Source organism: Alosa pseudoharengus, unplaced genomic scaffold (genome assembly GCF_046254945.1).
Source record: "Alosa pseudoharengus isolate Yale_2024_CS ecotype anadromous, Long Island Sound unplaced genomic scaffold, YU_APseudo_1.1 YU_APseudo_1.1_scf_8, whole genome shotgun sequence".
Taxonomy (NCBI): Eukaryota; Metazoa; Chordata; class Actinopteri; order Clupeiformes; family Clupeidae; genus Alosa; species Alosa pseudoharengus.
Window position 1 is genome coordinate 36,346,242 of NW_027468870.1, and position 27,422 is coordinate 36,373,663.

Below are 27,422 nucleotides of genomic sequence, written 5' to 3' on the forward strand. Positions count from 1 at the left end.
TTTCCAGCTTCACTGTATGTTTGTGGAGAATTACCTCCTCAAACACTGTTTGCGAGTGTTTGCAAACGTTCGCCTATGTTTGCGAATTTGAACGCACCTCAATACAGGTGACTGCAACACAAGCTCTGACCGGATACATGTTTATTGCGTCACTAAAAGCAGAAATGAACATGCGCTCCTTTACCTCAGAGGCACTGAGTGACAGTGCAGCCAGAGCAGAGTAGCCCTCCAGGAACGTGACCCACATCTTCTCCTCAACAAACCTGAACCATGAGCAAACAGGAACCAGAATTAAAGCTACGTTACCAAATCAATGTGAGATACTGATAATAAATGTGCCACTTTTACTCATATAAATCATGAGCACGATGAATGAATACATTAACATCTCGTTTGCATTTACCTGATGAGAATGACCTCGCCGAAGGCGGCAAACTTGTCGAGCAGCTCGTCGATCAGCGCGTCGTCAAAGTAGTCGTCTGGTCCAGAGGTGCAGAGCGACACCAGGATGGTGCCGTCGGGGGGACCCTGCAGTGCGATCACGTCCTTGTAGACCTGGTGACGCGCCTCCGGGTCCACCTCCAGCACGTCCACGTCTATGACGGCCATCACGGGTCTGAGGAGGACGCAGAGGCAAACAAAGAGATGAAGAGTGGAGAACAAAGATGGCAGATATTCAGCAAATACAGTCCAACAATACAGCAGAAACTTGTATATGCATGTGTGTGTGTGTGTGTTAAGTGGACTATGGCACCTGTGATCAGAGGTCTTGAGTTCAGCTCTGCCGTAGTACTTGAGTGTTCCTGGGCTCCAGGGCGTCATATCCTCCTCTTCAGATGAAGGAGCGCCCACCACATTCATATTCATCTCCTCAGCTGCACACACACACACACGCACACGCACACGCACACACACACACAATGAATGCCATGAATGACTTTCTATGTGCCAGATGTTGCTCTGAGCTTCATATTCAAAGCTCCATTTCAGAAGCCCCCACATGGATAGCTAATGCAGCCCACTGTGAGGCTCAGTCTTGCTGCCACCGCCATCCCTCTCCTTACCGGTCTTGTCAAAGTTCCACTTCCTGCGTTTCCACAGCACTCGGTCGGTCCAGGCCGGGGTGCGGCACTTCTCACTGGTGTCATAATCCTCAGAAAACAAGTCGTATTTGTAGGTGGGAGCAAAGTCCAACTTCCCCTCAATGAAGCCGCGGAAAACCTGGGATTGGGGGTGTATATTTACATTAGATCATTAGATTATTAATTCTAATCCCACATTCCACTACTACTATTAGGCTTTGCATCCAAAGTTCTTTAATGCCAGATAGATATGTAACCATTCTGTGAGTCGATTTGGACAAAAGCATCTGCCAAATACTATAATCATATAACCATAACAATTAATTTGATTTCTTTCCACCAGCAACATTATACGTTAAACAAAACATGGCATGGGAAACACATTAAGAGGTTACTAAAAAAAATATTCCTTCCAAATTTGCTCATTGATACCAGATGAAAAGTATTTATTTGACTAATAAGCCAATTGAGTGATTCTTTACCAGACCAGCGTTCTTCTGGTCCACCAGCTGGTCTCCAGCGATGAGGGAGTCCCAGTTCTGCTGGCGGATCAGCTCCTTGACCTCCTCATTGGGCATGCTGATGCGGTAGTTAAAGTCTCCGCACCAGAACACGTAGTCATGGGAGTACAGCAGACGACCCTGTACAGAGAGGAGGCAGAAACAGAGCATAGGAGAGATTTAGTAAAGATGCAAGTGCTTTAACTTCATATAGCATGTCATTAAAAGGACAGCTTGGGATTTCCCTCCTATAAACACCATCTGTAATTGCCACGTGGGTAGTGAGTCTGTTTTTTTTTTGTTCCGTTCTGTATATTCCTGAACAGAAGTCCAGTTGATGCAAAACACACAATTGGAAACTCTGGATTTCTCTCTACACAATGTCTATTTGCCATATATGGATCAAGCTTATCATTTCAGTAGAATCATACAAATCCTTCTGTATATATATATATATATATAGAATTGAGCAGAACTCTTGTTGACTCACAACACTTACAATCCTAACTGATAGGTGGGTAAAAGGAAAGATTTCTAGACACTGGAGATTGACTTAATCACGATGTCATCTCCCACGTAGAGAGAGGTGAAGGGTAGTGAGGGTATGATTGGCAGCCTGGTGAGCAGTGCCCTAGTTACTAAGTTATAACTCCAAAGAGCTGCAGGGCGGATGGTACTTAGACTGTCCTTGGCAACAGGAATTAGAGCAATGCCTTTCACACAGTGACATCCACATGTTTCACGTTTTTGTGGGGGGTGGGGGGTGCAAAACACTTTTATTGTTACACCATCACTCTAAATAATAACATGAGTGTTACCATGGGGAAGGTGAGCTTGCGCGTAATCTCATTGTAGTCGTCGTTCCTCTCCTTGACCTGTGATTGGCCAGCGGCAAAATGTGAGCACACAAAGCACATGCTGGTGGTGTGGAACAGCAAGCGAATGGCCACGCCCCCTTTGTTGCCTGTAGCTCCGCCCATGCCGGTCTTCACTGTGTCCACAGCAACATCCCTATGCCACAGAACATTGTATTGCATTACAAAGTAATCTTATCTACCATGGACCCCCCCCTAACCCCAACCCCTATAGACCATGGCAGGAAACCTTATACATCACACATCACACAAAACAGAGCAAGGGAAACATGCCCATTCAGGCATTACTAGCAAAAATGCTTACAGGAAATGTGAACTGTTTTTTGCCGTGTCAGAAGAAACACTTATGGGCAAGAGCGCTGACATGTAGCGCTTTTTAAAACAAACCCTTCATCTTATATTCCATACCCTCTAATGGTGATGTCTCCCTAAGACCACAGCATTAACTGGGCGAGTAAAACGACACTGGGGGCATTGTGTTGGGGCTGTCGGTGGCGCATACCGAATGAACGGGGCGTGTTGGGGGCGGATGAACACAAACAGACACACTCCAACGAGCTGCTCGGACGCCAGCAGCACATATTTGCAATCGCGGGAGAGGTTCTTCTGCAGCTCGGCCGCCCACAGTTTCTGATTAGTGGTGCTGAAAGGAGAGCAGAGGAGAGGAGAGGAGAGGAGAAAGAGAGAGAGTGGCATTACACTGAAAAATACACTAGGGGATTGGAGATTGGCACGCAAGGACCTCTACTGGAGAGAGGCTCTTTGGGGACACTGACTGTAATCCTACAAGGTGTCAGTCATTTGCTTCAGCAATGTCTACAAGAGATATCAGTGATATCTACGCTGGGCTGTTCCTGGTAGTGAATAGGAAATAGCAGGAGATAAAATACAAACGATTCAACTAGCATATGTCACCAAATGAATTCTACTTCAACTGGTGCAGCAAATGATCCATACCTTCTCAGACTGCAAGTGGCACAAAATAGTCTGGAGAAGAGCTCTGGAGGCAAATAGCTAGGGGCAGAAGCCCTGTGGGTAATCCACTGTTTTGCCCCCACTGTTTTGACAGATGGCAAACTTGGACCTTACCTTGCACTGACTATGTTTCCAGCATTCAGCTCCACCATCTCCTCAAAGCCAATGGCAAAGATGTCTGCAGGCTCAGCTTTGCCATCTGTGGGGCAGAAAGGGGATGTTATATTGGACAAGACTGACCGCCGCAGAACGACATTTACAGTGACGGGAAAGTGCATGTCATGTCTATGCACCAATGTTCCCAAATGGCAAGTTCTTATAGGCATTGTCATGTCTACTCTATTCTGGGCTTAAACCGGAAAGATATTAGGCCATACGAGGGAGGGACGGTGTTGGTCTATCAATTCACCTTGGAATTCTGGGTGGCCTGCCTTCATGGGGGCGTCCAGGAGCCAGTCATTGAGGGTCTGGTTCCGATATGCGATGCTGCGGAACTGCTTGCCACCGTTGACGTTCCAGGTGCCCACGCACACCCTGATCTGCTTGGGCTGGGTGTACTTGTGATAGTTCTGGCACATGCCCAGTAAAACTCTTGGTGACGCTTCAGGACAAACCAGAAGAAGAGCCGTGTCAGAACACAGAAAAAAAAAGGCATTACAAAAATAAATAAAACTTTAAGTGGGAAGGAAGGGGGGAAAAATAACTACATGACAAAACAACACAACAACACCAAAGCATGCCAACAAAGGAGACAAAAAGGGCAAGCAATCGGGAGGAGAAATATTAAATTAAGGATGGAACTTTGACCTCATCTCCATTCATAACTGGGTAGTGCATACAGCATACTGTACCTGATTGTAATACGGGCTCAGAGACTAACATTGTAAGCATTGGAGAGAGAGAGAGAGAGAAAGGGAGAGAGAAAGGGAGAGAGAGGCAGTGCGGTTAGCTGGTTAAACAGATAACCGCATTAGCGCTAGGTTACAGCTCTAATCTCACAGCCAGGACAGCTGCGTGGGCCAGATTAACAAACCTTTCATCCCAGCACCACAGCACAAAATCATTCATTATGATGGATTCAACCTCACACGCCCCGTGCCGAGACACACTCAGCTTATGGTTATCAGAGGGCAGAAAAAGGCCACACCTTCAGACAAGAAACCTCAAGACACTTTTAACTGAGTAGCCTAAAAGAGACATGCACTTGAGCACGGTGGCTTATGATTATCAGTGAATAAAAAGCACTGCATTGAGCTGCATTATGTGTATGAAAGGTGCTATACAAATAAAGCTTATTATTATTATTATTATTAAAAGGCCACAACTTCATAAAAAGACACTTTTAACTGACACATTCACTTGTGGTCTGTGAAAGGGATACTATGCGAGGTCTTTTATGAAGAGGGTCATCTGTGTTGTGATCCAAGGCGAGCCTGAGCTTACCATAAAGGCTGCTGGTGGTGAGCAGGGCGCGGGCCTTGTCGGCCAGGTCGCTGTTCAGGGTGCTGCCCAGCCGCAGGACGTCAATGGCCTCCTGCTTGGAGCTGTCAAAGAAGTTGTTCTGGATGGTTCTGGTGACCGAGCGGGCGCCGTCTTTCAGCTTTCCCCCCTGAGCGAAAAGGCGCAACGCAACGAATCAAAACAAAAACAAAAAACAGTCCAGTTGTTTATTCATGGAGAATAAAGTCTCTGGATATGGCCTGTTTGAAAGTTCAGACCATGGTATGAGATCAATGAATCAATGAACAGTGGAACAGTGGAACTCAAAACACAAGAAGACAGTCAAACAGATAGACGACAGACTGACTGAAAAGACATCACAATGAGTAAGGCAGGCCACAACTGACTGATCCACTTACCAAGCAGGCACAAAGTATTCCAGAGGTGAGCAGAAGAGAATAACACACACGCACACACAAAACGTTAAGAGCCACTCAAAGAGAGAAGAAGGCAGTGTTTCAAGAGGCAACACCTTGAGAGACTTGGCCTTGCGGTGCGTTGTTTGGGAAGAACCCCAGGTGCACTGCTTACTGTACCTTAGCCTTGCCATCCAGGGCTCCTGTACCGGCGTAGATCTTGCTGACCGAGTCTCCGTTGACGGACCACATGGTGCGAAAGACCTCCTGGAAGCGAGCCACCAGCTGGGGCTTCTCCGTCAGCCCCATGTCCTCCAGCTGTTTGGGCAGCATCTGAGGACACGAACATGAACAGGAAGAAATCAGGATGACGTTCAAGAAACAAACCAATCAAAAGCCAGTAATGACAGCCAAAGGGCCGAAAACAACAAACTACCACATGTAACAGTCATCCTAAAGGTAAATGGGCCGCTTTTTGGTGATGAGCAAAAAAAAACACAAGCTGGACAAACCTCTAGTGCAAAAAAGGCCTGAACACTATTGGTTCGGTCCAAGCAGTCCAGACAGTTGACGCGAAGGGTCCCAGTCTGGCATCTAGAGCAGGAGGAGGACACAGATGAGCTCCAGAGTATATGCAGGAGACAGCAACAGGACAGAGAGAGAGAGAGAGAGAGAGAGAGATAGAGAGAGAGAGAGAGAGAGAAAATGAGGGTCTTTACCTCTGGATGCCTGTTTCTCCAGAGTAGTAGAAGAAGCCGCATTCCTCCATGAACTTGCTGACCTGGGGCTTGAGCACGCTGTGCAGCTTCTCTGCTTTGCCTCCCTTGACCATCTGATGGTAGTCAAAGTTGATCATCCTCACTGTGGATGCATGTTCAGAAGCTTTCAGATGGCTCTGTCAAAACACATCAAGCAAGAGTACCAGTCAATACCACAACACATTCATCATCAGCAGGCACTATAAATGGCTATGGCTATACCTACCACTGATTCATGACTTTGGCTGTTTGCATACTGCTGGACTACTGACTGCATACGACTTGACACTTTACAGTCAAAATCATTATGGGAGCAGTATGCAGTATGCCATTTTAGAAACAGCCTATGAGTTGATTTGAATGAAAGCGGTAGGTAATATAATAATTTGTGGACTAACACTTTTAATCACAGTCATGACACACTGAACCCCCTTGGCCTCACCTGGAAGGCTTTGCTCAGCATGTGCTCTCCCTCCTTCATGCCCAAGAGGTTGAGGATCACTTGCTTTCCATACAGTCCACGCACTCCAGTGAAATGTCTGCCATGGACAAAACACAGGAAATGCAGGATATAAGTTCTGGAAATATATTTATACCAAACCAATACTCATCTGAAGATATGCCCAATTAAATGGCTAAGTCAGGCTATGAACTTAATTTATGGGTGCGCTGTACATGTATGTGTATGCTATTAAGCAATGTGGGTGCTGGGCAGGAAGACTGCAATAGCGTAGTTCACACAGACCATAGTCATATATTTGCAGATTTGCAACATGATACATATTATGAAAGGCTATGATGTAATGAGGGGTAGGTCCCCAGGAGAATTGGGCATCCATGCTGCTTTAATGAGAAGCGACATATTTTTAAATCTTGATAACACCACAGTTAGAACACATCATTCATCACTCAAGACACGAGTAGGAACCAAAACCACATAAACTTAGTTTTTCTCTGTCCATAGCAAGTATTTAACAGTCTAAAAGCAAGGAACATTGCTGTGCTAGAGGTTATTAGATCATTTCCAAGCCGTAATAATATAATGATCTATTTTCAAATCGTTAACGGCCCAGCCCACGCCTGAATTCCGCGCACAGTGCCGGAAAGTTGTAAGCCCTGATTAAACTACATATTTAATCTCTGTGTACAAATTCACTCTCAACTCTGTGCTCTAGCAATCAATTCATTATAATGCAATTATGCATTTCATAAGGCAATCCATCATTAATGTCAGATAATTAAAATAAAGAAAGAAATTGGACAAGCTAGATATAAGAGGCAACAAGTTTGAGGAAGAGAGGAAAAAGGAGGAACAGAAAGAGGTGGTGACGGTGGTGTGTGTGTGTGTGTCTGTGTGTGTGTGTGTGTGTGTGTGGGGGGGGGGGGGGGTGAAATGGAAAGAGACAGTGAAATATAGCGTGCGTGTGTGTGTGTGTGTGTATGTGTGTTCGCATGTGTGTGTGTGTGTGTGTGTGTGTGAGAGAGAGAGTGCAAAACAGAAAGAGAGAGAGAGAGAGAGAGAGAGAGAGAGAGAGAGAGAGAGAGAGAGAGGCCCAGTCCATGCAGAGTTGGAGAAAGTGAGACAGAGGGCCTTGAAATCTGTTATAGCACAACACACTGACTCAGCACGCAGTGGGATTTCAGTGCTGGGTGACTCATGCGGAATCAAAGCTGTCCATCTCTGCTCTGTTCCCTAGCGGGGGGAGGAGGGGAGCTGGAGACTGCATTCAGCACAGCGTGTATGGCCTCTCCCTGGGGCCATGCCAAGAGAGGAGGACCTCCTATCTTCCTATCTTCCCATAATTCATCCAGCCCTACGGGGGTGGATGTGAGATGCAGACGCGGATGGGGGGTGGGGTGGTGGGTGGGGGGGTATCCTCAAGCTGCATCAGTCAACAAGCCTGTCCTTCATACGCCCTTCACCTCACTGGAGGCTTTAAATGTATATAGTGAGTGACAAGGCCATCAACCAATGAGATGCAGCAGTTCTGGAATGTGGTATTAAGTGAGCCTCAGGGGTTGGGTACAGTGGACTGGTAGTTGTGGAGTGCATGGATCCTCCAGGGCTGCATGTGTATTCTTGTTTGGGGTGGAATTTACTGGTGTGCGTCTGTGCAAGCACCCTCTACAGTGCGTGCCTGAACAGCGGAGAGGTTTGTGGTCAATCTGAGCACCTCTCTCTCTCTCTCTCTCTCTCTCTCTCTCTCTCTCTCTCTCTCTCTCTCTCTCTCTCTCTCTCTCTCTCTCTCTCTCTCTCTCTCTCTCTCTCTCTCTCTCTCTCTCTCTCTCTCTCTCTCTCTCTCTCTCTCTCTCTCTCTCTCTCTCTCTCTCTCTCTCCCTCTCCCTCTCTCTCTCTCCCTCTCCCTCTCCCTCTCCCTCTCTCCCCCTCTCCCCCTCTCCCCCTCTCCCCCTCTCCCTGGAGTGTTGCCAGCCCAGCTGGAGCGGAGCTGGACCAGCCAGTGGGGAGCAGCATGCTTCTTTAATTACCTCTCGAAAGCTGGTGCGTTCGCCTCAAAGCCTCGAGACAGCTTGACACGGTGAGAGCCAACCTTAGGACAAAGAAACACAAAGACGGTAAAAACACAAACACAAACACAACAGAGTGTCACTGACATTGTTTGAGCTCCGTCCAAGAATAAAAAAAATAAACACAGAAGACAGGTATCTGGTACGCTCAGAGACTGAACCAAAAGGCGAAGTGAAACTACAGTAGCACTATGAGAACATTTTGTGCAGGAGGAACAATGTAGGCGCATGCAAAGTCAGACTATCGAGAGCACTGTGTCAACAACAAGAGAGGACAATGGTCTTCTTTACTGGAGAGATCAGAGACAAGTCTGTTGGTTTAGTTACATCACAGCTGATAGCAATAAATTTAGGGTTAAAATGAATAATAATTTAACTTCAAGACTAGTTGCAGTTAGCCATGTGGGCCTTCTTGGTTTAAAACAAAGACACCCTCCCCTCCCCCAATGAAATGCTAATGTCTGGTTCTAAGGGCTATCAGGTAGGGCTGGGCGATATATCGGTATTACGACTACGACCGATATATTTTTGAAAACGATATGTAGTTGAGACAATATCGTAATACCGGTATTATGTCAAATAATGGGCCATTTTATCAAAGCCACTTGCTCTTCTGTGTTCAGACCATTCAGATAGCCGCAGCTCTGCTCAACTGCGCCCCTTGCGTGTGCACGTTCTCCCTCGCAGCACTACAAAACATGATGGACACTGAGTCAGATTTTGTTTACCTTGATCAGAGGTTGGTGCTGATGCCTATTCCGTCGGCACATCAACGGTTAGACCGAGAATTCTCGTTGTGAAATCAAAATTCCACTGGCGCTCCAAGCGGTTTTGTACGCAGATTTAAGTTACAACACTGTTTAGCAGCTACAGCTCTTCGACTCACGGTAAAATGTCATTTTTGGTACATAGCCTAGTTAATTTAAATACACTGATGAATGCTTGCGTTTAGCGACAGTAGCAGATCTAAAGTCCTCAGGGATTTTATTAAGAGGATATGCACGTGACTCGCGAGCAGTTAGGGCATCATTTTTTATGATTCCTGAAACCCCATTCAATCGTGCATAGGGATTTTTCTTACGAACCAGAACATGCAAAAATGAACAAAACGACGGTAGCGTCTATCACAGTCTTGATGAGTGAGTTACGTTGTTTAAGTAGCCTCATTTTTTAAAACTTTTTTTGTTGTTGATAACATGTCTAGGCCATCATAGTCTACATTTGCTTGTCATCTAGGCCCTATCAAACCCTTACAGGTAAAAAAACTGCATTGTGTGACAAAACTGCAGGTTTTTTCAATATTGTTGTGCCCAAAATAGCCTATTGCATTGTGCAGTACAATGTAGGCCTGTGTTGTCAGTCAGGGTCAACTTTTGGTCTTTTGTTATTTGCACAGCTTTATCAGAGCAACTGTAGCCTATGCCTATGGTAGGCCTATGTTATTGTTTACACTTTTTTGCACAGCTCTGTTAGAGCAGTCTGAAATTAATATAATTAAAACTGGCTGTGTTGTCATAATTGTTGTGTTGAGTGAATATATGAAGCACTTTGCTCTTTCTGTTTGAAATATCAATATCGTATCGATATCGTATATCGCCAATCAGCCCCAAAATATCGGGATATCAGTTTTGGTCCATATCGCCCAGCCCTACTATCAGGTATACAAGACAAAGGATGTTACCTTGATATAATGTATCCATGTGTCATGAAATGTAAATATATTCATGTTTGGTATCATTGTGATAGTCTCAGTACAAGGATTGTAATGATTTGATTGTGAGAATGTTTGGAACATTCTGTAAGTGATATTTCTGATATATAAGATATCTCTCCTCATGCTATTCAGATAGGTGTGAAATAGGTGTGAGTAGGTGTGTCTGATGCCAAGTGGAGAACCAATCACGTGGGATTGTTTTGGCGCCATTTCTTTCTTTGTTTAAAGCATTCAAAAGTAACTAAACTGCAAGGTTTGTCAGACTTAGACTGGGACTTAGACTAAGACTAAAAGGATGTAGAACGGAAGAGAGAAGAAGTTGGCTACAGGCCAACCTAGGCCTTCCAGGCCTGGGCTAGGCCTACATAGACCATAGACCATTTTTTGTACCCTCTCTGCTTGTAACAGAATAAACTTGATTCCTGAGTTTTTTCCTGAAATTCGCCAGTCTAAGATTACTATTAAGTAATTATTCACCACAATTACTTTCACAGCCCATTCCCATTCCCAGTCCTCTCCCTCTTCTATGCAAATATCACACTTAACTACTTGCTAGCATATAATATCAGCACTCAGGATTTAAGAATAATAATTCATTATGCAACAAAATTAAGATTATGTGAGATACGCAGAATGGAAAAATACAGCCAGCCACCAAAGACATAGAAATATGCGTGCTCCTCCTGCTGATAAAGTGAAAGCTAGAGCATAGCATAGGCTAGGTAATTTGCTGCTGTCTGCCTCTTTCCCTCCCTCTCCCTCTTCAAAATGCATCTTGTTAAGGCCGCCCATCTCTTCAGACACGGATCAGTGTAGCTGAGTCACTCTGAGACAGCAAACACCAGTCACGACTCACAGAACAGCAGCATCTCCGCAGCCTGGCACGCGCTACCTTACAGGGGGGGATAACAGGTACTCCCCCATTGCCCCCACCTGCTCTGTCCCTCCCCTCTCCCCCACTACGTGCAGTCCAGTGGTGGAGTCTAACAACAGGAAATGAATTCTGCCCAGGAAGACGTTAAGTAAGAACAGGCGGCAAACATTCCCTGTTTATGGGGCCGTCATAATATGCTTCGCTCGAGCCAACTATTCTTCCCCCTTCAGTGCTGAACAACAGGGCTGTAAATATTTTATGAAATCTCAATACTAGCGTCAATGGCGGCAGCTTAGGTGACAGGGAGGGCCTGTGAAGCGTGCCTCAAAAAGACTGCAGTCTGACCACCACGGTCTGGATGAGTTCATATTCTTTAACAACCTTTAACAATAGTCATCACATAAAACTTTTATAGCAAGTCGACAACACTAAAAACTATAAAGTTTTACTGTCCACAAAACAAACCGGAGATAATCGTTTGCCTGACATACATGAGAGAGAAAAAAAGAAGAACATCTAAATGATAGGTTTCCCACTCTTGAAAGGCCACAGAAACAAGTTAAGAGAAAACAGCAAAGCCCTCTACAAACTCAGGTCTGATGACGACTAGCTAGTATTCTGTGCAATGTCAAGGAAGAGACACAAACAGATCGGGACTTGTTAACTGACATATCAATAAGATTTGGCAATCAGGGTGCCTTTAAGAGAGGAAGTGAAGACATCTGGCTCATTTTCAATTGCTTGCCCCTCCTCCCTGACATTGCACAAAGCCCTTGCAATAGAACAGGCCTTCACCAGTTATAACAAACAGTATCAGCATCCAAATACCAGGTGTGGGTTCACTTCCTCTCCTGCTGCGCCTGATTGGCGATTTTGATTCAGATGAAACAATATCCCCTGAATAGACTTTTTCTGATGACATGAACAGTAACAAGCATAAGTATTGCCGCTATGCTCTAAAGCACAGAACATGCTAGGGTAAGCCTTCAAGAATACTTAAAAGTTTTAGTACACTGAATTTAACTCTTTTTAGATGTATTAGTCAGAAGCAGTATGTAATGTATGCAGAACAATTCAAAGCATCAAAAAGCAGCCCCTTACCTGAATGCCAGGCTGTTCCCAGAACAGTGGTATAGAGCCACGGATTTGAATGAATGAGGACACTTTGTCATCAAGGAAAATGACCTGGGGCGGAAAGACAGTGAAATGTCAACAAAATGTGCAAGTTTCTTACATTTCACAAATGACACTTATTGGGGGGGAAATAGCAGGTGCATTGTGCACGTTTCTGTAATTGGATTTAAGAGGAAGTGAAGGAGTATAAAAAGAGGAAATCACAGATTGGGATAAGGCCCAGACTGAACCCTGATGTTATCTGTTTGAGTCAATAACACAGAGACATGCAGGGAAACAGGTGCATGACTGTGCTTATCGTGTTATCGCTCAAAACTCAAATACTGAACCCCTGGCAGCCCACAAGGGAAAAGATAGCAGCTGTGACTCGTGAGCATTTGAACAACACTGGACGCAGTGTCCGTGTGAGTCTCACCTGCTCAGTCTCCACAAAGTTGGCCACCTGGCCGTCGTCGTTGGTCCCGCGGACATTGAAGCGTGTGCCGGCCCGCTCCGAGCTCAGCCTGGAGATGACACAGGCCTTGGCCTGCTTGTGGCCCGCGTAGATGGTGCGGATCTCCACGCCACCGCACATGAGACGCAGGAGCCAATCGTCACAGTTCACCCCGTAGTGTTTCAGGTGGAGGTGGAGGGATTGGTTCCTGTGAGCAAATATGACAATGCAGAGTTAAGCAGAATAAAGGCACCATTTCAGACCCCTTGATTTGTAAAAGGCACAAGTTTTCTAGTTCCTCTGAGCTCAGCTGAGCAGTAAAACTCTTATCAATTCGCTGGGATCCAAAAAATTATATTTCGCTCCCATCTGGTACATAAAACATTCATAGGAGGGATGAATAGTGCAGGCGCCTCCCAACAATGATGCATTACGAGGCACTTCAGTGCAGTCTGGAGAAACAGAACCCACCAAAAGAAGCGATTATCTGTGGTGTCCTCTTTGATCCTGCGGTGGGCGTTAAGACTCAGGTCCATGCTGACCCCAGTGGACGACCAGGCGAAGTAGAAGTTCCCCGAGCTGAGGATCTTCCGAACGTCTGATATGCGGTCCTCATCGGACGGGTCATTCTTCAGGGACACAAATTCCGTGGCTGTGACCCGGAACACCTCGGAGTCCTGGACTTTCCCCACTGAGCTACAACCGGTCACCACCACAAGACTGTGCAGCATGGAGTCTCCTGCAGGGTTTAAGGGGAGGCGGAGAGGGAGGATTGTTTATAAGGAAGGCAGTTTGTCTTGCACACTCTCAAACACCTAAATACAAACAAGTGCTACTATTTGTAAACACTGACTGAAGTAGGAGGTTCCCGTGATTGTATACGTAGTGGGAAACCAAACACTACTTAGCGTCCCTCTACTGTTTGAATGGAGCTGAACAGGAAGAGATAACACACATTTTTTCTGCTGTGCTGTATGTCAGGAAGCCACTCAAGCAAAAAGCGTATAACTCCCTACCTGGTCATGTTATGTTACCCTTACCCTTTTAGGGCCCATTCATTGTTTAAGTCTGATTTAAACCCTTTCCTCTCTTTATATCTTACTGTATCATGTGATGTCATTTTAATCTGTTGGTAGTGGCATGGCTTAGCTTTGTGATGGAAACAGGATTCGCCAGACAACAGAGTACAGGAAAGGAGAAGCTTTTACTAACTCACCCAAGTTGAGGCGGAGAACTCCCAAAATGCCATACGCATCCAGCATCTTGGTGTATGTGTTTTTGATGGCCTCTTTCTCTGCAGCAGCTGAGTGGCATGCAAAACAACGACATGCAGTTTATGCAATAGCAGCAGACAGGCATATTTTACCATGCATGCACTGCAGACTATCAAAAAGCCCTGTGGCTTCTTATTACTGGAAATATCTGAATAAAATATCAGGTGCATATTTTGACACATATAGACTACTGGCAGAAATCAATGAGAGGGATGGACATGAAACAGTTCACAATACATTCACAGTAGGACATCTTACACAAAACTGCGACAGCCCCAGACTCAAACATCAAGCACTCATCGCGATTTCGTGTCTCCACGATGACACTGTAGGGGGGTGGATCCAGTTTGTGGTAAATACGGTAACCTTTGCTGAAGGCCATGATTAAACTATGATGAGTGATCCTTACACCTATGGAGCAAAATGGAAAACATAATAGCATTAGCCTACACATAAGCAAATAGACAAATATCCATAAAAGATATGTCTGATTAGGATTAATAGGTTATTTAATTCAAGATCCAACCCTGTGAGGTACTGCAAAGTATGATATACAACAGCTTATGCTGGACACTTTACCACCTTGGTCTTTCCGAGTAGTATTCATTCAGGGCAACAACTGTCAGAGTGAAACAACTACAATTTAGCAAATCTAACTGTCCAGTTAGCCCATTCCGTGCAAGTGGCATGGAATAGCATGCACGCAGTGTATGTTTTTAGGGACCGTTTCAAGCCTCCTACCGCGAGGCAATAACACCAGACTCTGGGGAAAATAGGTATCCGAAGAGGCTACATGACTGTATGATAACCATAATTTGGCTACACGGTATTCGTTTTCCACATACCACATAGACACATAGACACACATAGACAAATCCATGCACTATTCCAGTAAACATAATAAAATAGGAGACTTCATTTGCTAGTTTCGAAATTGCTAATGGCTCTCTATCATCAGTATCATCAACATGTTCTAAAATGGAATAGATAGCCTAGACGTGAGCCTGAATAGTCAGGCTGTCAAACCTTTGTTCAGCATGTTTCATATTTTACGGATTGAGACACCTGAATTGCATCCATTAATATCAACCTTATGCTCCACATTCTCAGCGAGGCCAAACGTTTTAAATCAAATCAATGGCCTGTAAATCTGATAGTATGCTGACCATTTAGCTCACTATGATTAATGTTACCTACATAGGGTTAGCTGAATACTAAATGTTAAATTCTGTAATCAACATCTGCAGTGTTCATGCACAAAAGCATTTGCTGGCAAAAAGGCAACTGCAGCATTAAACAAATAAGGTGGCCAAGTCAGTGCAAACCGTAACGTTTGCTAAGCTTATGATGGGATGGGAGAGAGAGAAAACGATGGTGCTGCTACCTTGTTGGCTAACATTACCTGGCTAAAACCAGACGTCGCTGGGCTAACAAGGAAGCATGTATTGAATAACGATGTAATTTCTACATTACAATGAAAACAGTGCATGTATGAACATAGCCATCGGGCTATATTTATTAAGAAATGCAAATCAGTGGCAAAATGCTGTGCTTTCCAACAGTGCAGTCATCGCAACATTAACGTTATAGTGCTAACCAGCTAGCAAGCTAACCTGCCAAGGTCTTTCAGCAGGAGGGAATGGTAACAGATAAACAGCTAGCAGGCTAGCTTGCTAACATCAGATGGATATTTCGCCTGTTCGGTTTCACTAGCTAAGCCATAGCTAACCAGCTAGAGGTATGCTTTGAGCTTACAGTTTCCTCGTTCCCACCGCAGTCGGTCGTGCTGCTGTATAAAGGTTATTTAGCTGCTACCACTGCTATTTTAGTTCAGTTTAAAACTGCAGACCAGTTTGTCCCTTTAAAACACATCTATCCCTCAAAAACCCATGGAGAGAAAACATAATTTGGTACTTAATTCGGTACCAAGGTACCTGTCACCGTTCCCCCCGGCGATTGTCAGTGCCGAGTAGTATCAAGGATGATAACAAATGTAGCCAGCTAACAAAATCCCCACCCACCCACTGCTTAAGCTCTGCTACGTAGTTTCCGCATACGGGTGACGAGCGGCACAAATCTCGTTTGAAAGACTACAAATGGGACGCGTTCAAAACAGTCATTTTGTAACCCAATCTGAGTGTATCCAGAGAATGTCTGGTGTATCCAAATCTATTCAACTTTGATAACTAATCCCATTTTCCAAATACAAAACAACTCAACACAAATCAGTGATTCTACATGTAAATAACGAATCATAACTTGGAAGTGTTTTTACTTTTTTTTGGCAGAAATCTGAATTTGAATGTCATTGGCCTACATTTGCGCAGTGGAAGATATAGTGAACTAGAATTTGTAAGTGGTGTAAGTGTTTATGCATACAAATTTCAGCAGCTAGGACTGAATGCGAAACTAAACCATAGGCTACAAGCCAAGCTATTAGCTTCATTCATATTGTAGGTCTATTCAAATTGAATATTCAGATCAGACCCACAATATGCCACTTCTTGTGCAGGCCATGGTTCTGTTCAAACTGTTCAATGCAATGTCCAATGCATTTGTTAGCAGACCATGCAGCGGCAGTCTGGTCTCTTACAGTAACAGCTCAATCTCGCCCTCTATGGTCCTCTGATCATGAGTGTATAGTGTAGGAATGTATGCACATCTATAAAAATTCGACAGGTACTGGATACTAGCAAATACATATAAAAAGGAAAAGATATCCGAACACTCCCAGTTTTATGGTAGGTTACAAAGTTTCGACCACTCAGGTCTTCGTCAGGTATAAACCAGAACAGGTGCGGGTAAGGATATAGCCAGTTAGGGACTGGCTGGAGCCAGTCCAACATCCCATCAGAACGTCATACAAAGAGGTGGTTAAGTAGAATGACAACAAGTCACACTGAAACATACTCAACCTGGTAAAAGAACATCATAAGTGATCATTATCAATAATACGACTTAACGGGCTTCCGTCAACACTAAGAGGTCACAGTCAAGAGTACATATCACTACCAAATCCACATTCTCCTCTAGGTCTAGGCTACACATCAAGTAGCTTACAACTAATGATGGTCTCAAATAGCAAGTGTGGTGTTGAACAGCCCCACGAGGGGGCGTGCCTTAAATCGAACGGTCCAATCAGATAATGTTAGAACCAATGTTGTTTCATAAGGATTTCGTAAACAGAGCACTGGAAGCTTCATTACAGCATGGACGTCTGTTGGACAGAGGTGACTTTATTGTAATGAGGAAATAAAAGGTAGGACGATTCAGAGTCTGATAACTTAGGGCTAGTATGATGTCTGCATGAGGTCAGACTGATTCTGCTGTAACGTTAGGCTAGGCTATTATTTTTTCACGGTGTGGAAGTGGAAGGGAGGATAATTTCTCAATTGCAACATTAAACATTAACTGTTATGATTCGGAACTGATCTTGTAATTTAGCTGATTAGCCTCACAGCTGTTAAATGACAATATGCCTAAGTCAACGAATGTATTTGCCTGTTTACAGTAGCTAGCCCTACTACATTACCTGTTGGTTATAAGAGCTTGGTTTTAAACCTGCACTTTCATTACCTGGGGACAAACTGTTCTCAATCCCTTCTAATTTGCAGAGAACGGTGAGACAACATTTGGAAGGATGAGGAGGCTGTACTTTGTGGAACCCATTGTTGCCATTTACGCATTCGCCAGTTTTTTGGTGTTTCCACTGGTGCAGCAATATGTGTATCGCCGGTTGTGGCAAGAGCTGACAAATAGCTCCTATCCTGCGTCGGACAACTCATCGCGGTGCACTCCCACCAACGGTAGCAATCACTCGAACCAGCATGAAGTGAGTCCTCCTAACTTAACATCATGTGCTTTCTATGTTCACTGTATACATGTATTGCATGTGACTCTTGAAAAGCAGGTTAAGCCCTACATTAGTGATGCATTGTAAAATGTAGACTAGGTTGGTCAGACTGTCACATGTTAGCATTTCATGCAACTGACATAGGCGTCGCAGAATTTTCACAGTAAGCTTCACGGGTAGCCTATCAATCCTGTTGTGAATCCTTGATCACATGTCTACCATGACAACAGCAGAATATCAGGTTGAGACTTGTCTGAAATGGAGGAAACAGTCGTAGGCTAAACAACTTGATGATGCTGATGATGCATAAAATACAGGAATTATGATGAAGCATAAGAGTATTGACCATGTGTATTGATTGTAGTTATAGCTGACTTAAAATTAGCTGTCAAAACTGTCAACTTGATCAAAGTGTCTGGTGTAGCCTAAGCCCTTTCATTCCAATCCAGAACCATTAGTGGTTATGGATTATTTCTTCTTTGTGTGGTAGTAGAATGTCAGGAGTTTCACGTTACACAAAATGCCAGGTCGCCTACTTCCTCTTTCGATTATACCAGAGCCCGTCTACATTCTCTGATTATACTTAGATTACTTCTCTGTGCACAGGTGTAGAGAGAAAAAAACTCAATCTTCCATTTTGTGTGATGAGTGTGGTTATGTTATTACATTATTACAACACATTATTAACTGTGATGCTAATTGGTGATTTGAACTGTTTTATGTTCCAGGAGGTTCAGCGAGCAGCATCTCTGTTCTCTCTCTACTCTGATCTGTTCTCTAGTATCCCCAGTCTCACCGTGACTCTGGTCCTGGTGTCCTACAGTGACCAGTGCGGGCGCAAAATCACCATCGTGCTGCCTCTGGTGGGCTCCCTGGTGTACATCCTGGCCTTCCTTGCTGTGTCGTTCTTTGAGCTCAACTTGTACTTGCTTATCGTGGCCTCCTTCGTCAGCTCGCTGTTCGGCGGCGTCGGCACCATGCTGGGCGGCTGCTTCGCCTACATCGCCGACATGTGCGAGGACGGCAAGCAGAAGACGATGCGCATGGCCGGAGTGGACATGGTGATCGGGCTGCTCTCTGGCGTGGCCTCCATCTCCACGGGCTACTTCCTACGGGCAGCGGGCTTCAACTGGCCGTTCTTCACCTCTGCCCTATTCCAGCTGGCCAACCTGCTCTACACCATTTTCATCCTAGCAGAGAGCCGGGTAGTGGAGAGCCCAGCAGAGGGAGTGAGCTGTGGCATGGCCATGCAAAAACTTGTGAAGGGGGTCCAACAGATATTTGTGGGAGGCAGTCACAACAGGAACTGTCTACTGGGACTGCTAATCACTATTTTCTCCGTGTACACCTTCGCTGACATGGGTGGTTTGTCTATGATTACTCTATACGAACTCAACGAACCACTCTGCTGGAGTGGGATCCTCATTGGCTATGGGTCGGCCCTGTCCACCACAGTCTTCCTCACCAGCTTCGCTGGAGTGTCTCTGCTGTCCCGCTGTCTGCCCGATGTGGTCATTGTCCTCATTGGCATGCTGTCACTCTGTTCAGGCCTGGTGTTTGTTGCCTTTGCTAAAACCACTCTAATGATGTTCTTGGGTAAGTTCTGCAAAAACATCCAGACCACAAGAAAATCACCAGCGTCACTGGTGGATTGTTATTCCCTCTGGGTTTTGACTGTGTCAGTCTATCACATGATGTTTGGAGTTTTCTTAGTCTGTGGATGCAAGAGTATTTACATTCACATATCCCAGAACCAATCTTATTATGATACTAAGTCTCAATCTGAAATCCTCTGTTCATTCCTCTACTTCAGTGGAATCATCAAAGACATGATTTCAGGCATCCTTGCCTGTTACAAACCAAATGAAAATACTTAAAGTGCAGTAAGTTTGATCCTAAGTCACAAGATAAGCCAAATTGACAAATTTTCAAATTTGTCGTCCCTGCTTAAGCATATTCAGACTTTACACGTTACCAATGACATACTATGCTGTGTGTACGATATGGCTGAAAGAGATTCTGGCAGAGATGATTAACATGGTTAAATGCAGAGGTGCAGTATCACATGTCCCTCCAGATATCCATGAAAGAGGGCTCTATGATGGAAAATAGGTTAGATATCCAGTGACTAATGCTTTCCCATACACCCCATTGGCCCTTACATGCTACCTCATGTCCAGATTCATCATCTATTAGATTTAAGATTTCATGTGACTTTTATTATGCAGCATAGTTTATACCAGTTAAGGCCCATTCCAAACCAATGGGGAATTTAGTTATCATTTATTTAATATGTTATTTGACTATTTTGATGAGTTTGTATGGTAGTATTTGCAGTGATAATTGTATTGACCAAGGTAATTTGGTTTTAATGCTGCATTAATTTACTGATCTTTGGTTGACTCCTTTGAAAGCAATGTCCATGTATTTTCAGTAGATAACCAAGTGTCAACAATAATGTTTGTATCTCAGCCAGAATACCCATGATGCTAGCAGTTATGCCCTTCCCTGTCATGCGCTCAATGATGTCAAAGGTCATCTCCAAATCTGACCAAGGTAAGTATACTCAAGCTCACCTAAGTAGATATTTGTGATTTTGTGCTCAGTCAGAGGTTTTGAGTGGCTAACTTTAACTCCAGCTGAACAGTGGGGTATACTACGAAGCATGTTAGACATATCTAGGCTATGTAGACATATCGAGGCTTGACAAAGCCTTGACTCAGGGGTATACGTTAACCCATTTAAGCCCAAATTTTCCCCAGACATGCAAATATGCAAATCATGTGTTATTAGCAACCCTTTGAAGTAATCAATAATTATCTTTGAAGTAATCAATAATAATCTTTTAAATTTTATTAAAATGTAGAAAAGTAGATGAAAAAGTGAGTTTTATTACCGGATGCGTATACTCAATTAAAGGTTGCTCAAATTGCATTTTTGTTAAAATAAAGGTATTCTGACAGGACTTTTCAAACTGATATGAACACTGAGACCAATGGCAATAATAAATATGAAAAATATGTAAACATTGTTTATTTACCAGGAGCTTCGGCTCGTTAAAATAGAACCCTGAATGTATATGTCTGTGTGTACGTGCGTGTGCGTATATATATATATATATATATATATATATATATATATATATATATATATATATATATATATATATATATATATATATATATATATATATATATATATATATATATATATATACATATACATATATATATATATATATATATATATATATATATATACACGCGCACACACACACACACACAATATGCACTAACTCTCACAACTACATGCAGACACACACGCACGCACAGACATACACATTCAGGGTTCTATTTTAACAAGCCGAAGCTCCTGGTAAATAAACAACACACAGACACAAACACACACACACACATACACACTCACACACACACACAGATATACACACTCACACACACAGACATACACACTCACACACACAGATACACACTCACACACACACACAAATACACACACACACACACACACACAGATATACACTCACACACACAGATATACAAACTCAGACACACACACAGACATAAACGCTCACGCATACACACACACATATATATATATATATATATATGTATGTGTGTGTGGGTATGTGAGAGCAGCAGGCAAAGTGCATGTCGCGTGCAATGTGAAGTCCCCTTGAGTGTGTATGTCTGTGTGTGTGTGTGTGTGTTTGTGTCTGTGTGTGTGTGTCTGAGTGTGTATATCTGTGTGTGTGTGTATATCTGTGTGTGTGTGTGTGTGTTTGTGTGTGTGTGAGTGTGTATCTGTTTGTGTGAGTGTGTATATCTGTGTGTGTGAGTGTGTATGTCTGTGTGTGTGTTTGTGTCTGTGTGTGTGTGAGTGTGCATATCTGAGTGTGTATATCTGTGTATGTGAGTGTATATCTGTGTGTGTGTATATGTGTGTATTTGTGTGTGTATCTGTGTGTGTGTGTGTATTTGTGTGAGTGTGTATCTGTGTGTGTGAGTGTGTATATCTGTGTATGTGAGTGTATATCTGTGTGTGTGTGTATGTGTGTATTTGTGTATTTGTGTGTGTGTGTGTGTATGTGTGAGTGTGTATGTCTGTGTGTATGTGTGTGTGTGTGTATCTGTGTGTGTGAGACTGTATATTTGTGTGTGTGTGAGTGTGTATGTGAGTGTGTGTGTATGTCTGTGTGTGTGAAAATGTGTATGTGTGTGTGTGTGAATATGTGTGTGTGTGTGTGTGTGTGTATGTCTGTGAGTTTGTGTGTGTGAATATGTGAATATGTGTATGTGTGTGTGTATGTCTGTGTGTGTGTGAGTGTGTATATCTGTGTGTATGTGTGTGTGAGTATGTATGTGTGTGTGTATCTGTGTGTGAGTGTGTGTATGTGTGTGTGTATGTCTCTGTATGTGTGTATGTATGAGTATGTGTATGTGTGTGTGTTTGTAGGTGTAGAAGTATGTGTGCATCTAGATACAACATTCTATCCCACCGGTTGTGACCGTTAACATGTTTACTCATTCTGCAAACACACCAAAGACATTTGAATAATTATAAATGTATATATCATAACTAGACACCTTAAAGACCATGTGTACAAAAAATATTTGTCCTATGTTTATTTTAACATACTTTAAAAACCTTTTATTTGGGAGCTGTGAGGCCGTCATCCTCTTCTCAAGGTGCAACCAGGAAGTAAACAGCTCTGGTCATGTGACAATTTACTCAAAACATTTGACACTGCACACATTTCATTGAAACACTCTATTGTTTCAATATTTACTGAAAGAGTATTGGGATATTCCCCGGTTACAGTTTTAGAGGCTAATAAGTACCTTTTTTTTTTTTGGTCACAATTGTGTGGGTGAAATGGGTTAAGTGATACTACGATAGCAGTTATGTGATATATTTGTCAAACTAGGCTTTCAGCTCAGATCTGTGCGCGTTCTCGGTGTTGGGATGACTTTGGCCAATCGTGTAACGTGGAGACGCACAGACCCACCTCTATTTAAAAACAATTACTTCCGCATTCATGAGCGATAGCTTAATCTACACTGTGGTCATGTTTTGTGTCTAACCTATAACATCAAATAAATCAATTGTCAACGTGGGGCACGTCCATAGTGGGATATTTGCACGCACAGCACTATTAAAGCGCATTCGAGATCCAAAATGTTAGTAGAGGTGGAGCTCCACCTGTAAGATATATGACAGAATCCTACACGTGAGATAACTTCGTTTTTAATACAATTGATTGGTCAGTATGCGGTAGATTACACGATTTGAGCTATAACTTAGCACATAACCTCCTCCCGACCAGGTTTGGTTGACAGCATAAGATACCATGGTGATATAGCGACACTAAAACAGATCCACTTTCGTGTCACAGCATAGCCTGGCTTTGAGTGCAACATACCTCGCTAACCCACTAATCGAGATTCGTCTTCCCCAGTGACTCATAACACTGCTGTTGATAAGAGAAAATACTTTTTTACACAGGAGTTGTGTAATCCTTTAGTAGGGTCTGCATGGCACTTTGAAATGTATCTTAGCTTTCACTTACATAATAACATAAACTGAACTTTACACTGATAATGTATGGTTGTAAGGCATATGTCAGTAGGAGCAAAAGCGGTACTGTACTGCTGTTGCCTACTGTCTACTGTCGTGCGGCACTCTCCTACTGTCCTGCAACACTGTCCAGTGTCACTAGCCTACTGTCCAGCCACACTACCCCATGATATTCGGCTACTATTGATTGAATGATTCATTTAATGACCACACAGCCAGGCTGGTGGAATTTGTTCTCAGTACAGCTCTTTGGTACAGGTTCCAACATTACATTAGACATTAAACATATAGTATACCTACATATACATACAGACAGGCACACATTAATACATGATACATAGGGGTCATACTTAATCCACATTGACAGCACACCAGTAGCATGGACGTTGCTAAAAGATACCCAACTAAAGCCAAAGAAAGATTTAAATCGCCGTGGCCTAACTACCTTACTAATCTTTGCTATGAAAAATTGATTGAATAACGTTTAGATAGATAGATAGATAGATAGATAGAAACTTTATTGATCCTCAAGAGGAAATTCAAGGGTCTCAGTAGCATACAGACATAACACACAACATGCACTTACAGCAGAAATGGTAAACATAAGTATAAGTATAAACATATAACTAAACTCCACTGTACAATAAAGACAGTAGAAGATAAGACAGATAAGAAAACTAACAAAACTAAATACTAAATACACTATATAAGTTAAATTAAGAAAGTCAAATGTGCTTGAGGGTGATCAAGCATAAGACGCTTGTAGTGACAGGGCCGGGACTGGTGAGGTGCTAAAGGGAGTGAGTGTCATGGTGAAGGTGCAAACAGTAGTCCAGCCATAGTCCTTAGTTATGTGTGCCTGGCAAGGTGCTCAAGAGAGTGAGTGTCATGGTGGAGGTGCAAAAAGTAGTCCAACATTAGTCCAACAGTGCAACAGTGCAAGAGTAAGGTCTAGAAAACATTAGGCTGTGTACAATAGTAAAACAGTAGTAAAACAGTAGTAAGCAGTAGTGGGCAGTTAGTACTCAAAAAACATGGACATGGAGAGGGTGGAGAGGCAGACAGACTAAGAAGAGAAGTCTATCTCTCCTCTTCCCTTTAGTGAGGAGAGATAGACTTCTCTGCTTAGTCTGTCTGCCTCTCCACCTCCATGTCCATGTTTACTCATCTTCCTTCAGAATATTTTAAAGTTGAAAATGTTCTGCATATGATGCCACTGGATTGTGTGTCATATTAGCCAAATGCACGTTTCTGAACATGGCTTTGTGTTTCTTCCAGGAGCACTGTTTGCCTGTGTGGCCTTTCTGGAGAGCTTGAGCACTAATATTGGCTTAGCGGTGTTCAGCAGTATCTATGCCACTACTGTTGCCTGGTACCCCGGCTTCAATTTCCTCTTGGCTGCCAGTCTCTGCATCATACCCATCATGATGCTGGGGTAAGTTATGATGATTTTTTTGACCATGTTTGCGTCAAAGAATTGTGAATGCCACGGTTGTGATATTGTTATGAATTGGAGTATGAATATGAGTTTAGACAAACTTTCTGGTTTTGGGAGGACGTAATTCTTTGACAGGTCATTTGATTTGGAATTTCTTGCTGATAATACCTGCTTGGAACTTGGGGCTTCCCCAGAAAGTGAGGAGATCCCCTCTACTCCATCTACTTATTTTAATTATTTTCTTCTGCAAATTCTGCGTTCTTATGAGTTTCGGGCCACACTGGGTTCCTCATACTTTTAAATACGTAGATGTCGAGGGATCTGGCTTTAGGAAATAAGGGCAGATGCTTTTGATCAGCTAGTGTGATTCAGTTAGACCAAATGCAGTTTGACCAGTCATATGACTCTGCAGACCCAGTCTCTCATCATCAGGTCCGTGTGGGTCTAACTGGTTAACCAGCTGGAAAACTTACAGCAGTCAGGCTTTAAATAACCAAAGCTGGGTGATACCTAGAATGAAAAAAATTTGTTCTTCTATAGCACGGGCAGCTACAGATCTGCACTTGTGTGACGTTGGTGTCCCAGCTCCGTATGATCGGTATTTATAGAACAGAGAATGCATATGTGTGATGACTCAACATGTCTTCACACACATCCTCAATGGGTGTGAAAAATGCTGAGTCATGATGTGTTGCCTTGGCTGTGTGTGTTTCTTTTCTCTTTCTTTGTAGCTTGGTGAATTTGTTTAGAGAAGACGAATCTGAAGAGACAGAACCTCTTCTCTCAGGTGCTCAGAACATCTCTTCAGATGACCTACCTGTAGCTTGAAGGTCAAAGGGAAATGTGACCTTCAATCTTCTTCTCAGGTTACATCTGTGGACTGTGGTTGTGTTTTTTTCTGGATTGCTCTGCAATGAACTTTATGGCATGGATATAATGTCATAGTGTCCTTATACAATCTGAATTTGAGAACTAATATCAACAAATACTTACAGTTAACTGGAAAGCCAGTTATGGGTGAGTGCAATTATTCGACTATATATCAAATGGTGCTTTTGTTTGGATTAATTTGTCAAAGCTTTCTTACCTATTATACTACAGATATTTTTCTAATGAAGCTGAACATTGCTAAAAGCAATATAATTGTTATTTTAGTCTGCATATGAGCAGATGTATTTCAGACATGGGATTTTGTCTGATTCTGTGCCTTATTGTATTCTATGACTTTTTTTATGTCTGAAAGTAGTTTTCAAATGATACAGAAGTCATGATAGGAAGGTCATTCCAGGTCTATGCTCTTGTCATCCCTTTTTACAAGTAGTGCTTCTGATAAAAAATGCACTTGAAATGCATTTGTATATAAAATAAGACTAAAAACTATCTTTAAAGACAATTCCAGCACCTACCAGGAGTGAATACCAGGTATTATTTTTTAACACGAAATGATCAGCAAAAAATATGAAAAGAAAAATATAATTAAGAATATGAAAGAAAAATATAATTAAGAATATGAAAGAAAAATATAAAGGATATTCTTTTCACATTCATTGCCAATTCAAACCACTGTTTTAAACGTTGCCTCATTTTTGTCTTTTACTGCTTTGCTACCTCTTGCATCTTTACTTTTAACCAGAAATGGAGCTTTTATTATGGAATAAAGCTCCTATCTGTTACCTTATCAGGTGGTACAGGTACTATGTAATGGGGATATTTGGAGAGTAGATTATTGTTACACAAGAGCATATGACCAATTTTCTCACTCAAAGCCACAGACTTTTACTGGAATTGGACATTATTCCAGAAATATTCAAATAATAAGCAAACAGGTTAAAGCAACACCAAAGAACTTTCCCTCTGTCGCACGCACGCTATTTGTTTATCCACCACCGGCTTTGCAAATAACAATGTCCACAGACAAGGTAGAATATGTTGCATGATTTATGAAGGTACGATGTATTGCGACATCAAACGCAAGTCAAATTGTAGTTTCTTATGTCTCATTCCATCGAACTACAGATCCGCTACCCGATCTGGCAAACTTACATAGTGCGGTTATAGCCGATAGAGGGCTGCGAAGCGAATGCAGAAGTGCCGTTCACCCTGTTACGAGTTGATGAACCACTGACACGAAACATTATTTTAAGGTACAAAAAACTCTTTGGTGTTGCTTTAAGATTCCATCTCGTTGTAAATGTCATTTTGATAATATCACTTGGTCACAGTATGCACATCATTCTGACTATAAGTAAAATGCCACTTAAGTTGGATAAACTAGTGCTTAATGGAAAAACAACAATAAAACAATAAAACCTGAAAAACTTGCGACAGTGTTTTTTTTATGGTAAAATATTGGCTTGTGAAAAAATAAAGATGCAATAAAATAAGATATTCATGTTCTTTACAGTAGGGGTTTATATGTACTCTCTCTTACTAGCAGGAAAATCATAAAACACTAACTGAAGCAAGAAATGAAGACTTATATGGGCTGACAACGTAAAGAAATCACAGTTTAGATACGGACCTAAAAAGCTTTGT

At 42.8% G+C, this 27,422-nt stretch overlaps 2 protein-coding genes across 2 annotated transcripts in view; one reads left to right on the forward strand and one right to left on the reverse strand.

Annotated features, from left to right (window-relative positions):
- The window catches only part of synj1 (synaptojanin 1), a 32,340-nt gene extending 16,601 nt beyond the window's left edge, over window positions 1-15,739 (reverse strand). Inside the window, exons 1-20 of the mRNA XM_076274994.1 lie at window positions 14,260-15,739; window positions 13,944-14,030; window positions 13,199-13,466; window positions 12,710-12,935; window positions 12,262-12,345; window positions 8,534-8,595; window positions 6,489-6,585; window positions 6,008-6,183; window positions 5,801-5,882; window positions 5,469-5,621; window positions 4,876-5,041; window positions 3,842-4,033; window positions 3,547-3,631; window positions 2,960-3,100; window positions 2,401-2,593; window positions 1,565-1,723; window positions 1,065-1,221; window positions 755-875; window positions 404-616; window positions 185-263 (exon numbers count right to left, since the gene is read on the reverse strand). Of these exons, the coding sequence (XP_076131109.1) occupies window positions 185-263; window positions 404-616; window positions 755-875; window positions 1,065-1,221; window positions 1,565-1,723; window positions 2,401-2,593; window positions 2,960-3,100; window positions 3,547-3,631; window positions 3,842-4,033; window positions 4,876-5,041; window positions 5,469-5,621; window positions 5,801-5,882; window positions 6,008-6,183; window positions 6,489-6,585; window positions 8,534-8,595; window positions 12,262-12,345; window positions 12,710-12,935; window positions 13,199-13,466; window positions 13,944-14,030; window positions 14,260-14,455 (2,937 nt within the window). The 5' untranslated portion in view covers window positions 14,456-15,739. The remainder of the gene's footprint in view (window positions 1-184; window positions 264-403; window positions 617-754; window positions 876-1,064; window positions 1,222-1,564; window positions 1,724-2,400; window positions 2,594-2,959; window positions 3,101-3,546; window positions 3,632-3,841; window positions 4,034-4,875; window positions 5,042-5,468; window positions 5,622-5,800; window positions 5,883-6,007; window positions 6,184-6,488; window positions 6,586-8,533; window positions 8,596-12,261; window positions 12,346-12,709; window positions 12,936-13,198; window positions 13,467-13,943; window positions 14,031-14,259) is intronic.
- A 1,432-nt stretch (window positions 15,740-17,171) lies between these two features.
- Window positions 17,172-27,205, forward strand: LOC143111836 (lysosomal proton-coupled steroid conjugate and bile acid symporter SLC46A3). Its single transcript, XM_076274092.1, has 6 exons — window positions 17,172-17,260; window positions 17,616-17,833; window positions 18,583-19,450; window positions 20,327-20,410; window positions 24,728-24,884; window positions 25,619-27,205. The coding sequence occupies exons 2-6, from the start codon at window positions 17,642-17,644 to the stop codon at window positions 25,713-25,715; spliced, it is 1,398 nt and encodes a 465-aa protein (XP_076130207.1). The 5' UTR covers window positions 17,172-17,260; window positions 17,616-17,641; the 3' UTR covers window positions 25,716-27,205.
- Window positions 27,206-27,422: the final 217 nt, after the last annotated feature.